Source organism: Hydra vulgaris, chromosome 09, assembly GCF_038396675.1.
Source record: "Hydra vulgaris chromosome 09, alternate assembly HydraT2T_AEP".
NCBI classification, from domain to species: Eukaryota; Metazoa; Cnidaria; class Hydrozoa; order Anthoathecata; family Hydridae; genus Hydra; species Hydra vulgaris.
Window position 1 is genome coordinate 19,233,421 of NC_088928.1, and position 14,080 is coordinate 19,247,500.

The window sequence follows — 14,080 nt, forward strand, 5'->3', positions numbered from 1 at the left end:
GCCACATTGTCAAGTGAAGTTTTTTTTTAAGAATTCCATTCTTTTTTGTTAAGGTACATTTGGGTTGGGTATCAATGGAATTGGACCTAGACCCAATTTGTATATACAATTTTTTGTTTGGCTATCAGCGGAATTTATTTTACGGCCCCGGAGCCCGCCCCGGCCATGCGAAAACAAAAGCAACAAACATCTAAGTAAAAGCCATAAACAAATAAGATGTAATTGAAGTAGTTTTCTAAGCTTTCAATTATGAAAATAATTTAAAACTAGTCAAAATAACATCAACAACAACAACAACAAAAAAGGAGTAAGTATTCAATAGATTATTTATCTGGGGCCATCACAATCTAATTTGCAGCATCACAAAAAATGCCGACCTGTATGTCTTCCTCATAAAACATAGCTTTTTTTTTTAACAAAAAAAAAAAAAAGTCAGTAGAACTTTCTTTTTGCTGGTGCTCCTAGAAGACCTAACGGTCTTTTCACAGAATGCCGCTTTCCTCAATAATGCTGCAAATACGGTCAGAGCAGGAATCGAACCTCGTACCTCTTGATTTTAAGGCTTTAACCATCGAGAGCAACTTTTGTTTTTATTAGCATATATGCCTAATAATAAAATTAGAGAACTTGTATTTTAAATTTAAAATTTTCTTTAAAGCTTCTGAAATCCATTAGTTAAGATAATATTTGTCTTTTGGATATTATAAGGTTAATACCCGACCCGTTTGGTTACGGGTCTAACAGGTCTTGGTCTGGCGGGCTTTAGATTCATAATAACGAGACCCATTATATAATAATGAAGTTCAAAGTACTTCTGTGCTTTTTTTCTAAAAGTAACTCGTTACTAAGTAAAAAGGTTTGAAACGTAACGAAAGTACGTTGTAAATGCACGATTCAACGTAAACTACAATATGAATTACATTATGTAACTAGCTACATACAATAGTACTGCAAAAAGTAATGAAGTATTGTAAATAAGTAAATTTACTTCATTGCATCCCAACCCTACACATATTAAATGTTTTTAATAATTTTCTTGCAACAATGTAAATCAAAAAATTAGTAAAAAAAAAAAAAAAAGCAGTCAAATATACAGCAATCTTAGAATCATACGAGCTAACTACAACTGAAGTTGCCAAAAAAATTACAAATGTTAAAAGATACAATAAACTCAGCGTTTAAACAGTTTAATTTGCTGCTTAGACACCAATAGTCCTATTTTAAGACACGTACACAATATATCCACAGTATATTGGCTTAATAAAATATTTATGTTCACATTTTTAATATATTTATATATATATATACTATATACACACTCACAAAAATAGAATGAGATAATGATATCTTAGAGATTACAGATATTCACCGTTAGACTCAAAAAAAAAAAAAAAAAAAAAAAAATCGTAAAAAAAGCCCTTGTTAAATGGAAAGCGTTTTTTTAAATGCATCAAAAATAAGTTATGAGTTTATAAAAAAATCACAACAATCCACTTGGATTAAACTGTACATAATCAACACCATAAATTGTAAATGGAAAACGTCAACAGAATGTGTTTTTTACCCGTTTGTCTGTTCTATATATATATATATATATATATATATATATATATATATATATATATATATATATATATATATATATATATATATATATATATATATATATATATATATATATATATATATATATATATATATATATATATATATATATATATATATATATTGTATATATATATATATATATATATACATATATATATATATATATATATATATATATATATATATATATATATATATATATATATATATATATATATATATATATATATATATATATATATATATATATATATATATATATATATATATATATATATATATATATATATATATATATATATATATATATATATATATATATATATATATATATATATATATATATACATATACATACATACACACAAACAACTTAAACATCCTGTAAGCATTCAGAAGCGTTAAGAAGTTCACAAAACAAAAAAGCTCTGTAATTCAAAGACTATATCACGGTAAAAATAGATGTTCAAATGTGAAGAAACTTTTAAAGCATTTTACAACTCTAGTAGAAAACCTATCATCAGGAAGTTGAGTCGTCTAAAAAATAAACAAATAAATTAAAAACAAAATTTTTTTTTCTTAATAAAACAAGAAAACAACTAAATTAATAAACTATCACCGGCTGAAGATTTTGATTGCAAAGGCATCCAAATTCGAACGGTTCCGTCATCGCTTGCAGATGCAAGCATACCGGGATTTGTAGGATTCCAATGCACGCAGTTAACGGTTCCAGTGTGACCGTGCAAAGTTAGTATAGGAGTTTCTTTTGTGTGATGCCAGATATACACAGTGTTATCTATATAAAAAAACAACTGTAAATCATTGTTTAAAATTTTAATTATAATGTACATAGACTTAAGATTTTTTATGGTCAATAAAAACTATAACTCTTTTTTTTTGCAGCGGTAATTTTTTAATTACCTTGATAATAGTTAGGAAATATTTTTTCCATTTGACTAAGAGATCCAAAAAAGTTATGGCTTTTTTATTATTTTACCCAGAGTACCATTAGCCTAAGTGGAACTGGATTGGACCATACCAGAGCCTAAGTGGAACTGGATTGGAGGCTGGGTAGTGGATGAACGTGGAAACATTATTATAATCTTTTCTATAGTGTTCAAAATACTACTAAAAATATTTAACTAAAAAATCAATAAATCATTACAATAACTATTAGGCTCAACCCCACCTCTAAGCGCCACATTTTTCAAAAAACTACTATATCTGTTTATAAACTCCAATAAGTGTTGTAAGAGATTTTGAAGAACTCTGTAAAAAAACTTTTAGTTCATCAGAAAAGTAAATATAGAGTATTGTAATTACTTTAAGTTTTTAATTCAAAATAACCATTGCAGATTTTTGAAGTTTTTAAATTCAATAAACTAAAAAAATTTCAATTTGAAGACAAAAAAATAAAAAGTCTAAATTTTAGTATGGAAACCTAATTTCGAGACAATTATGCAAAGAAAGTAAAGTTTCTGTTAACAAATGAGGAGTTCATTATTTTTAATAATTTCAAATTCAGTCTTAGAAAGAGTTCATTATTTTTTATCAAATTCCAAACTCTTAGTATCTATATCCCTGATGCTACCAATTTCTATATTAATGCTGTTATTAATGCTGACAATGTTTTGTTTATACACTGCTAATATTTCAAGGTATGAGAATAAATTTGTCTTTGGAAGAGCAACTACAATTTCTTTTATTGTCAATAATACTCTAAGAATTAATGATGTGATGATTGAACTTATTATTAGGTAAATAATACTCTAAGAATTAATGATGTGATGATTGAACTTATTATTAGGTAAATAATACTCTAAGAATTAATGATGTGATGATTGAACTTATTATTAGGTAAATAATACTCTAAGAATTAATGATGTGATGATTGAACTTATTATTAGGTTTTTTTTATTGTCAATAATACTCTAAGAATTAATGATGTGATGATTGAACTTATTATTAGGTAAATAATACTCTAAGAATTAATGATGTGATGATTGAACTTATTATTAGGTTTTTTTTATTGTCAATAATACTCTAAGAATTAATGATGTGATGATTGAACTTATTATTAGGTAAATAATACTCTAAGAATTAATGATGTGATGATTGAACTTATTATTAGGTTTTTTTTATTGTCAATAATACTCTAAGAATTAATGATGTGATGATTGAACTTTCAAAAATTTCCTCACCACTATTATTAGGTAAAGTGAACATTAAACTTTCAACTACTAAGTAAAATGAACATAGAACCTTCAACACTTATTTCACCATTACCATCAAGTAAAAGATCTAAAACGTCATATCAGTAAAATTCTTTTTTTTTTTTTTTTGTATACTATATTTTTTTGTATATCATTTTACATAAATTTCAATACTGTTGTGTGAAGAATCTAGGAATAAGATGAACAAACATTTTGTAATAAGACTCTATAAATTTTACACTGAGTTTGAAAGTATGAAAAAGAAAGTATGAAAAAGATTGAGCATAAAAACCCACTTGATAAACTACTAGGTGAGTCAGTCATGAAAAATTGGTTTTCACTGTAATTAAAAAAGTCAAAAATTAAACAACATAAAATAACATTGATTATATATCACGGGAAAAAATTCACATAAGAGTATGATTAAAAAGAAAATGAAAATTGAACCTTAATTTCAGATTAAAGTATCATTTAAAAAAAGAGGATAATTAAACATTAATTTATCATTGACATAAGCACATACTAACATATTAATATATACATTTAATAAAATAATATGGTCATTATCATTACTTATTAATATTAAACAAACAACTCGTAAATCTGCTGTAAAATAATTAACTTATATATTATTGTATTTTATACAGATACAGGGTCATCAAAGCCAGATACATATTTAGCAAAAATCCAAATTCAGTTACAAGATCATCACAAATCTAGATAAAGAATCATCAAAAATCTAGATACAGGTTTATTACAAATGCAAATACAGGATAATCACGTATCCAGTTTCAGGATGATGAACAGCCGTAGCACAGTGAATAGCCTGCTTGGCTCAGAAGCTAGAGATCTATGGTTCAATGCCACCTCTAGGCAAGTTTTATAACATCAGTAAAGAAGGAAGCTTGAACCTCCTTTCAAATGCTCTTCCATGGTGTTCTGTATTAAGACCGTAAGGACTTCATGGGGTTTTTTCTTCCTTCAATTTAATTACTGTGCCCTTCTAGGGGCACAATAAATAAACTTAAAAAAAAAAAGGATCATTACAAATCCATATCTATGATAATCACAAATCCAGTTACAGGATTATCACAAATCCAGGTACAGGTTCATCAAAAATCTAAATAAAAGATCATTGCAAATCCAAATACAAGATAATCACAAATCAAGCTACAGGGTCATTACGAATCCAAATATAATCACAGATCCAGTTAAGGATTACTACTAGGATTGCAAATACAAGCTCATCCAAAATCCAGATATACAGGATTGATTGCAAATCAAGATACAGAATTTTCACATGCAGGATCATCACAATTTATATTGATGCAGGATCATCACAATTTATATTGATGCAGGATCATCACAAATTTATATTGAGTATTGTTGGATTGAACATGACATGATAGTTCACTTGAACTGCAACCATGGTAGAATTTGTAAAGAAGGAAAAGAGATACAACCTTACAATGATGGAAAAGAACTTCAAGACAATCCTAGAAGATGTAAATGAGGACTCAATAAGAATGTTGCTATTCATAAATTTAGAAAACAATAATTCAATAATTATCAGCAGTAAGCAATTAATTTTTTATTAAATCAACCAAAGTTGTAACAAAGATTTCCCTATGTGACCTTGACAAGGAGCTCCAAAAACACTAACAGGGCATCTTCCATGTGGACATAGCACAGTTAATACTCTAATATTTTACAGCTGTTGATGAAAACAGCCTCTCTAAGAGCTATAACAGAGTTTAGGAAACTTTCTACCAGCTGGTCTCATATCTATTGAACTGGTCTCATATCTATTGAACTGGTCTCATATCTATTGAACTGGTCTCATATCTATTGAACTGGTCTCATATCTATTGAACTGGTCTCATATCTATTGAACTGGTCTCATATCTATTGAACTGAGTTTTTTCTCCACTTAAAAGATAACAAAAAGAGCTGCATAATCAATAAAAAGGAAGCACAAGAAAAAATATTTTATTTTGATTTTTGATTTTTAGAAACTTATTAATTATTCTGTTAGTTATTTTTTCTATATACTATATAGACATATAAATCATATATACTATATAGACATATACATCATATATACTATATATAGACATATACATCATATATACTATATAGACATATACATCATATATTCTATATAGACATGTACATCATATATACTATATAGACATGTACATCATATATACTATATAGACATGCACATCATATATACTATATAGACATGCACATCAAATATACTATATAGACATGTACATCATATATACTATATAGACATGCACATCAAATATACTATATAGACATGCACATCAAATATACTATATAGACATGTACATCATATATAGATATACAACCTTTTTTACTAAATTTACAAACTTATTTTTTTTATAATGCTAATAATGTTTTAATAACATTAATTAAAATGAAGTTAATTTAATAATGTTGCTGCAACACCCAAATATTAAAAAAAATATTTTTTTTTAAAACTCAAAGTTAAACCTAAAATTTGAAGAAAAAAAAATTAAAGTTTTAACAAACACTAAATTATTTTTTTTAATACCACCTGCCATCAGAATTATCTATGATAATGTTTTGCACACCTAAAGGCATAGAGTCAACTTTTTTTTAGCAAGGATTGAAAAAAATTCCCTATGGAGTTTCTCATCTTTAGGTTATTAACTATGCACAGGGTTGGCATTAAAAAACCTGCCCAAAAAACCCTGTCCAATAAAACCCAATAAAACCAGCCTAAAAAAACCCAATAAAACACATGCAATCTGGGTTTTATTGGGTTTCTTTAAGATACTTTATAATTTTATGAACTATTATAACTAACATTAACATTATGACTATTATATTATTAACGAAATTAATTATTAACTATTATAACCAACAATAACAGCTATTAGAGTAGATTTACTCATATTTGAATCATTATTTGGAAATACATTATCACAATTTTTATTCGAATATTTTTATAGATGGTAATTTTTTTAATCTTTTATATCATTCACCTCCCAAGGCTGAGAAGGCCACTACAGTTGAGGAGGCTACCTTATTGTGGCCACAACCCTCTCTCAACTTCGAAACACGAACCTTTATAAAGAAGGTACAGAGAAACAAGTTTAAAATAAATCAATAAATATAGATTTAATGTGAAAATTTTTTCTATTACAATTTTAAATTATGTTCTTTTTTTAAAAATAGTTTGAAATCTTCTTTTTAAAAATTATGAAATAACATTATATAAAATATATTTTAAATAAAGTTAAAGTAGAAAATAATACTGATTTTCTAGATCATTAAACAAAAAAAAACTAACAGATATAAAATAAAAATAAAACCCCAAAAAACCCAAATTAACCCAAAATTACCCACTGGGCTAGGTATTTGCCAACCCTGACTATGCAGGAGAAAAACATGGAGCTTACAAGTTGTTTATGTGACAGATTGCTTCTAATATTATGACCAAACGTGATTTAAGTGATCAATCAACTGTAAAACTAGCAGCCAAAGTAAATATTTAACAGTTATAAAATGCTCAGGAATGTTTGTCTGCTCAGTTTTGAAAACAACTGTCTGAAACTACTAGTTAATTTCAATCAATAACACCAGCTATCTATAAGTCTTTTAAAATCCTGTCTTTTCAATCAACACTTTAACTATCTTTATGGTACTCTCTAAAGAACCATTGATCACATCAAGCATTAAATAAATTCTTAATAGACCTTTGCCACTGCAACTCATGTTTCCATGGTTAATCTTGTCAAAAGTGAACCAAGATTGTTCATTTTTCTAGAACATACAGAAGACTGATCTTATGTAAAGCCTAAAGAGTAAAGAAGCTTCTTATCAAACAAAACATCAACAAACACTCTTGCTTCGGCAAAAACATTAATGTACAATACCTTGAAAGTACTTTTATATTAAAAAATATTTGTTATAAATATTTATAATTATGTACGCTTTATTCTTCTTGGTTTTAACTTTACTTATTTTTATTGGTTTACATTTTATTGGCTTTAACTTTACTTATATTTATAAGTATTCTTCTTTATTTATTTATTCTTCTTGGTTAAAACTCCCGACAATTCCTTTCATAATTTGTCCTCATTAAATTGATGGATTTAGATTTACATATTACATACATATATAAAAAATTGTTGAAATTTTTTTAAAAAAAATTTCATTAATTGTCATTGTCTAAAATACTTATTATCTAAATATATACTATAAATGGATACTCTTCTTTGGAAATTCAATTCAAAAAATTCATGACAAGGGATCACATTTGGTATTTGATGCATGATAATAAATCAATGTGTAAAAATTCAAAAGTTCGCTTACAAAATTCTAATATTTGCTTTAGACTCGTATGTCAACGATATTTATTTATATAATAGTATTTATTTATAAAATAATATTTATATAATAATATTTATATTACTAACTAAAAACACCATTGATAATAATATCATAAATTAGTTTTCCACAATGCATTTAAACATTTATGACATTTGACATTTTAAAACTTACATTGCATTTATTCATATATAGGCAGTGATAGGCAGATATATAATAATAACTAATGTAACTGTAGGACCACAAGTCTTTAAAGGACCTTCAAAATCAATCAAGAAGTAAATGACAAACCATGAAAAACTACTGGTTATATTGCTAATAAAAATTAAACAGTAAGTCAAAGCAAGCAAGCATAGAACTAATCATCAGCATTTATTTGAAATTTTTGAATAAATGATAAAAGAATGTTGTTTGAAATCTTTATCCATACATGTGCTTTCAAAGTATGACTAACCACATCTATTTAAATAGTACTTCTATATGTTGTAAGTTCTTGTAAGAAATTGAAAAAATTGGGAGACATGAGTTGCAAAGTAGGAAGAAGTATATGAAGATCATTATGCAAATATGATTTTATGCACCTTTGCCATATAATATCCTTTGCCATATAATATCCACACATTATCTACCTAAAAATTATAAAAATATTATCAATCTAGTAGAAGTTTTTTTTATGTAACACATGATAGCAATCGAAAACATATACTCATTTTTTACACAGAAATTGCAATCAAAAAAATGAATGTCAAAAAGTGATAGAAGTTAACTTGTTATTCCAAAAATCATCTCTGCAAATGATTACATAAATGTGACCAAAATTTTAAAAAACTTATTGCTTGAAACATGTGATAGAATGAGAATTTCCATGCCATACATAACCTATTAAATACTCTGTAAAACGTGTTGCTGTTGTTGGTCAAAGCTCAAGATAAGATTTTTATTTTTAACCAGATTAGAATCACAGAAAATGGTTTCCAATTTTAAAATCAAAACATAATTTCAATCCAAGTTGATTGAATAAAATAAAATATTGACAGCAAATTTTTAATTAACAAGTATAAAATATAACTACTTAACTTTAATAAAATTTTTTATTTTTCTGTTACTTTAATTTGTATAACTATAATTATTTGTTGTAGCAGATAAGGATTAAAATAAATCTATTTTTTCTGTCTTAATATAACAACCAAAAATATTGTGTTTGTTTACTAATAATAAAATTTTTAAACACTATTACCTGAGTACTTTGACTAAAGCATTATTTTTATATTTAATTATTTAATCTTACATCAAATTTTGAAAAAAGTTGGGGAAACATCTTAGAAAATAAACAAAATATAAAAACAACACATTGTGGCGCTGTTTAAGATGGGAGTTTTATTTAAATATTTTTTATAATAGACCAAAAGGTAACAATTATTCACTATAACATTATATAAAATTGTGTCAACCCTAAAGAATAAGAGTTATAGAACAAATACTATTAAAATTTAATGAAATCAACAAAGTTACCATAAAAGCATCTTTCTGTGAGTAACCCTTTCCTATTTAAACATTTTCTGTGTAAAATCACCCTTTCAATCATATATTAAACTAACCTTCACTTCCACTAGCAATAAAATCATCATTAGCACCACCAAAACAAGAGTGAATTATGAATGACCCATACACAACGCCTCGAAATCTTCGAACTAGCATTTTGCACTTGACATCCCAAAGGTTTACTCCCTAAAAATTATTTTACAATTCAGATTTTTTATTGTTTATTTTTACTTGTTAAAAGTTGTTGTTTCTGACAACTTCTAACAAGTAAAAAATAAATAAATAAATAACATTGAATAAATAATAATAGTATCACCCATTTTTAATTGTAACAAGTCATTGTTAATCAACTAAATAAAAAATGATATCCTTTAATAAGTTAGCTCAGGAACCCACAAAACCATTTTTTTTTTTTTTTTACAAATGGAGACAAACAGTTTAACAGATTAATTGGAACAATAAAATTATTTATTAAATTCTAAAATTTAAATGACTAATAAACTTTTTCATATAAATATTGCGCTACACACCATAAACAAAAAAGACTATTAGCAGGGGCAATTTAGACCGTTTTCAACAGTGCTGAAAGTTTAAAAATGTCAATCTCCTGTTGTGATGTTTGGCTGTTTTCTAATGATGGGTAGCGTAAAAACCCTAAATTTGAAATTTCAGCCCAAAAAGTTAACCCTAACCCTTGTCCTAAGTCCCCAAAAAAGTTATTTTTTGATTTTTTCAAAAATTTAAAAAATTTTTAAATCTATTACCTTTTGTAAGTAAACAAACAAGTAAATTGAGTTTTTACTTTTATTTTACATTTATGTTCAGAAAAAAAAAAATCAAAGCCATGATAAAAAATCATGATAGAGAGTCACAATAAAAAATCATAACAAGTTTAGTATGGGGATTATCATAAATAAATAATATCATAAATATTACTAATTTTTCATGTTTATGGGTATTTCTCATATATAGTATTATTGGTATTTTTTATATTAAGTAAATATCAAAATTAATGTCATAAAAAAAAAAACAACACATTTTCTAACTTATTATGCATTTGAATATGAATACACAAAGTCTTGCATCAATTTTACACCACTCTCAGCAACATCATTAACAACTCTAATATTTTTTAAAAAGTTCATTGCTTTAAGATAGTCTTTGTTCTCCTCCTATGTTTGCATAGAAGTTTTCAGTCGCTCAGCGTTCACACCAAGGATTTCAAACAGAAACCAAGAGTTTTGTCTAATCAATGATGGAACTTTTGTATTTTTTGTCATTACAGGAAAGGTTGGTGTACGATTTTTTAGCTCGCCACATTGGTAGAATTGGAGTTTCTTAACAATATTCTTAATTTCATTGTCAGACAACAATTTTGAAAACAATGAAAAAACTGCAATCTCCTTGGTTAAATAACAAAAATGATTTTTAAATATTCTTGAGGAGCTTTCTGATATTTCCTTGGTGATAACTTTGAAGTCCTGCAACTCATTGAAAAGTTTCAACTCATTAAAAGGAGCATCAACTCCAAGGGAGCATGTTAACTAGTACTTGACATAAATTAAAGAATTAAAAAGACATATATCTATCAGCTTCGCAGTAGATACCTCATTACAGCCCATAGAATCTCTAAAGAGGTCAAGGTCAATTCTTGACATTTTAGCTGCATGTATCAGTGACAACATCCATCTTGCATGATGAAAGGCTTGCGCTAATGTACACCTCTATCTGGAATTTCTCCAAGTAAAATTAACATAAGTTCTGTGCATTCCTTGTAATAATCTCTTAGTTTGAAATTCTTATTCTTGGGCTGCTCTTTGAAAATAGAGATTGCAGAATTTTGCTGTTGCTTCATATTTCTGAATTTAATATCTAAGCATTTGAAGTCATTCTATCCAAGAAAGAGTCTCACTTTTCTTTGAACTCCTTAAAAAATTCATTATTTGGGCTGTAATTATGTCCAATTAGCACTTACCAGGCTGCGCTCTGCAGTCTTTCCAGTATGTGATGACTGCATGCAAAATAAAACAACTTTTTTTCTAAAAGAATTTCAATTTTTATGCATGCATCATACTGCCACCCTGAGTTTGAAGCAGTTGTGTCAAAAGAAATTTTAGAAAACTCTCCGAAATTTTCTAAAATCACTTATGTCGATTGCTCTATAACTTTTTTTTCGGCGTACTTTTTACTTGATTGTTTCCTTTTTTTTATAACTTTGCAACTTTCCTGTATAATCTTTGTCAACAGAGTCTTAAACAACTTTTTAACCATCCCTCAAAGCATCAAACTTTTTAACATCACTCAAACTTCAAGTCTTCTTCTTTTTGCTTAGTGTCCCTTAACTTGTCACACTAAACAATATAAACTACTTCTTGATGTGCAATATAAAAAAACTCTTTTAGTTGATTTAAAAACATCTGTGACTTTTCATCATTTCTACCTTTATGCTTGGTAAAGGTTCTGTATGATTCATACAAATTTGTAAGTTTCTGTTTCACTTTGTCTTTCATCTGTGTTTTTACTCCTGTTTTCTCCCATATAGCACACAGCTTGTCAGTTATCTTACTAAATATAACTGTATTACTAATAGAGTACTTATCATGTTTCATAGGCCCTTATTTCAAAAAGAAAAAGTCACAATACCTCATGCTTAGTTGGTATTTGGTTTGATAGTAGTTGTTCCAGACGGTTCCCTAACAACTAAATTTGGCATTTTGAACACAAACTTGATTGACTCATATTGACAAAAGCTAACTTTATAACTTTCACAAAACGCACTGTAATATCTCATAGTAGCATAAACATAACCTCAATCTTTAACTATAACAAAACAAAAAGATGACTACATTGTAAAAACAACAACTATATTTACTTTTAAGAACTCTGTTTCATATGTACTATTTTACAATTTATATACAACTTTTCGTAACTAACTAAACTCCTAAGGATAATTATGTACCTGTACACAATTATCCTTAGGTATCACAATTTTGTATGTATTTTTGATAATTATGCACATGTACATAATTATTCCAAGGGAGTTGTGTATGTATTTTAAAAGTCATAAACTATTTTTGCAAAAATAGTTTATGACATATTTATACTAAGAATTTGTGAGCACTATTAAATCATAATAGCTTATTCAAATAAGCAATTAACACATATGAGCATCAAAACAAAAGACAGCTAATAACAAAAATTTTGATGTGCTTTTGATGTATTTTTATGTATTTAAAGATACCAATAAAAAAAAAAAAAAACAGTAATATTTAAGATGTTTTAATTCCCATATTGAACTTGTTGATTTTTTTTCTGAACATATGCGTAAAATAAAAGTTTAAAGGCAGGTGAGTTTACTTGTTTGTTTACGTACAAAGAGTTATAGAATAAAACATTTTGACATTTTTGAACTTTGGTTTTTTCAGAACACCCTACTGACTGTATTTGGGTGCCAATTTGGGCACCGTCCAAATTCAGAAATTGAGGACTTTTTTTTTTACAACAAATATCATTTTTTTCACAAAGAAATGCTTACTTACGGCAAATTTCCTTAATGAAAGGCGCCGGTACAAGGGTACCACCACCAAAATTATTTTTCTTGAATAGCCCCTGACTAGGTAACATTTGCATCAATTTAATTAAAACTTCATATGATATATGATTGAATTAAAACTTCATATATATTACATTTGAATTTTAAAAATACAGTCATGGCTAAAAAAATAGAGATGACAATAAAAACTTAGTTTTTATTGTCATCTCTACTTTTTTAAAATGGATATTCACAAATCTACAGTGGGTCGTATTGTAAAGAGGTTCAGAGAAACAAGTAGTAGTAACCACAGAAGAGGCTCAGAAAGGCACAGAAAAACTAGCTGATGACAATGCCATTAGGCGTGCAATAGCTTACAATCCATTTGCTGTTTTATCAAAAATTGCTGCATCCCTCCCCGTTGCAGTTAGTGCTCATACCAGTGCTCATACCATTCGTCAATGACTAGTAGATGACTTCCAGCTACATCGAAGAGCACCTCATATAGAATACAGAAGTGTAATATGTTCCAGCAGGGCTCGGCTCTGTGTCATACTGCCAAAGTCATCTGGAAACTCTCCTGACTTAAATCCAATTGATAATCTTTGGTGTATCATGAAAAAAAAAGTGGCAATCCATGCTCCATCGAAGATGCAGGATCTCATGTATTGGCTGAAATGAGTTTGGTGCACTGAAACAACTGTTGAACTGTGTAAAAAACTAGTAGACTCCATGCCAAAGAGATTAAAACTGGTGCTTAAACATTAGGGTGTTGCCGCAAAGAATTAAATTGTTTTTTGTC

The 14,080-nt window shown here is 27.3% G+C and overlaps 1 protein-coding gene across 1 annotated transcript in view; it reads right to left on the reverse strand.

Moving 5' to 3' along the window:
• Positions 1-2,061: 2,061 nt before the first annotated feature.
• The window catches only part of LOC100213242 (WD repeat-containing protein 26), a 65,822-nt gene continuing 53,803 nt past the window's right edge, over positions 2,062-14,080 (reverse strand). Inside the window, exons 13-15 of the mRNA XM_065804968.1 lie at positions 9,803-9,932; positions 2,228-2,404; positions 2,062-2,145 (exon numbers count right to left, since the gene is read on the reverse strand). Coding sequence (XP_065661040.1) covers positions 2,129-2,145; positions 2,228-2,404; positions 9,803-9,932 — 324 coding nt within the window. The 3' untranslated portion in view covers positions 2,062-2,128. The remainder of the gene's footprint in view (positions 2,146-2,227; positions 2,405-9,802; positions 9,933-14,080) is intronic.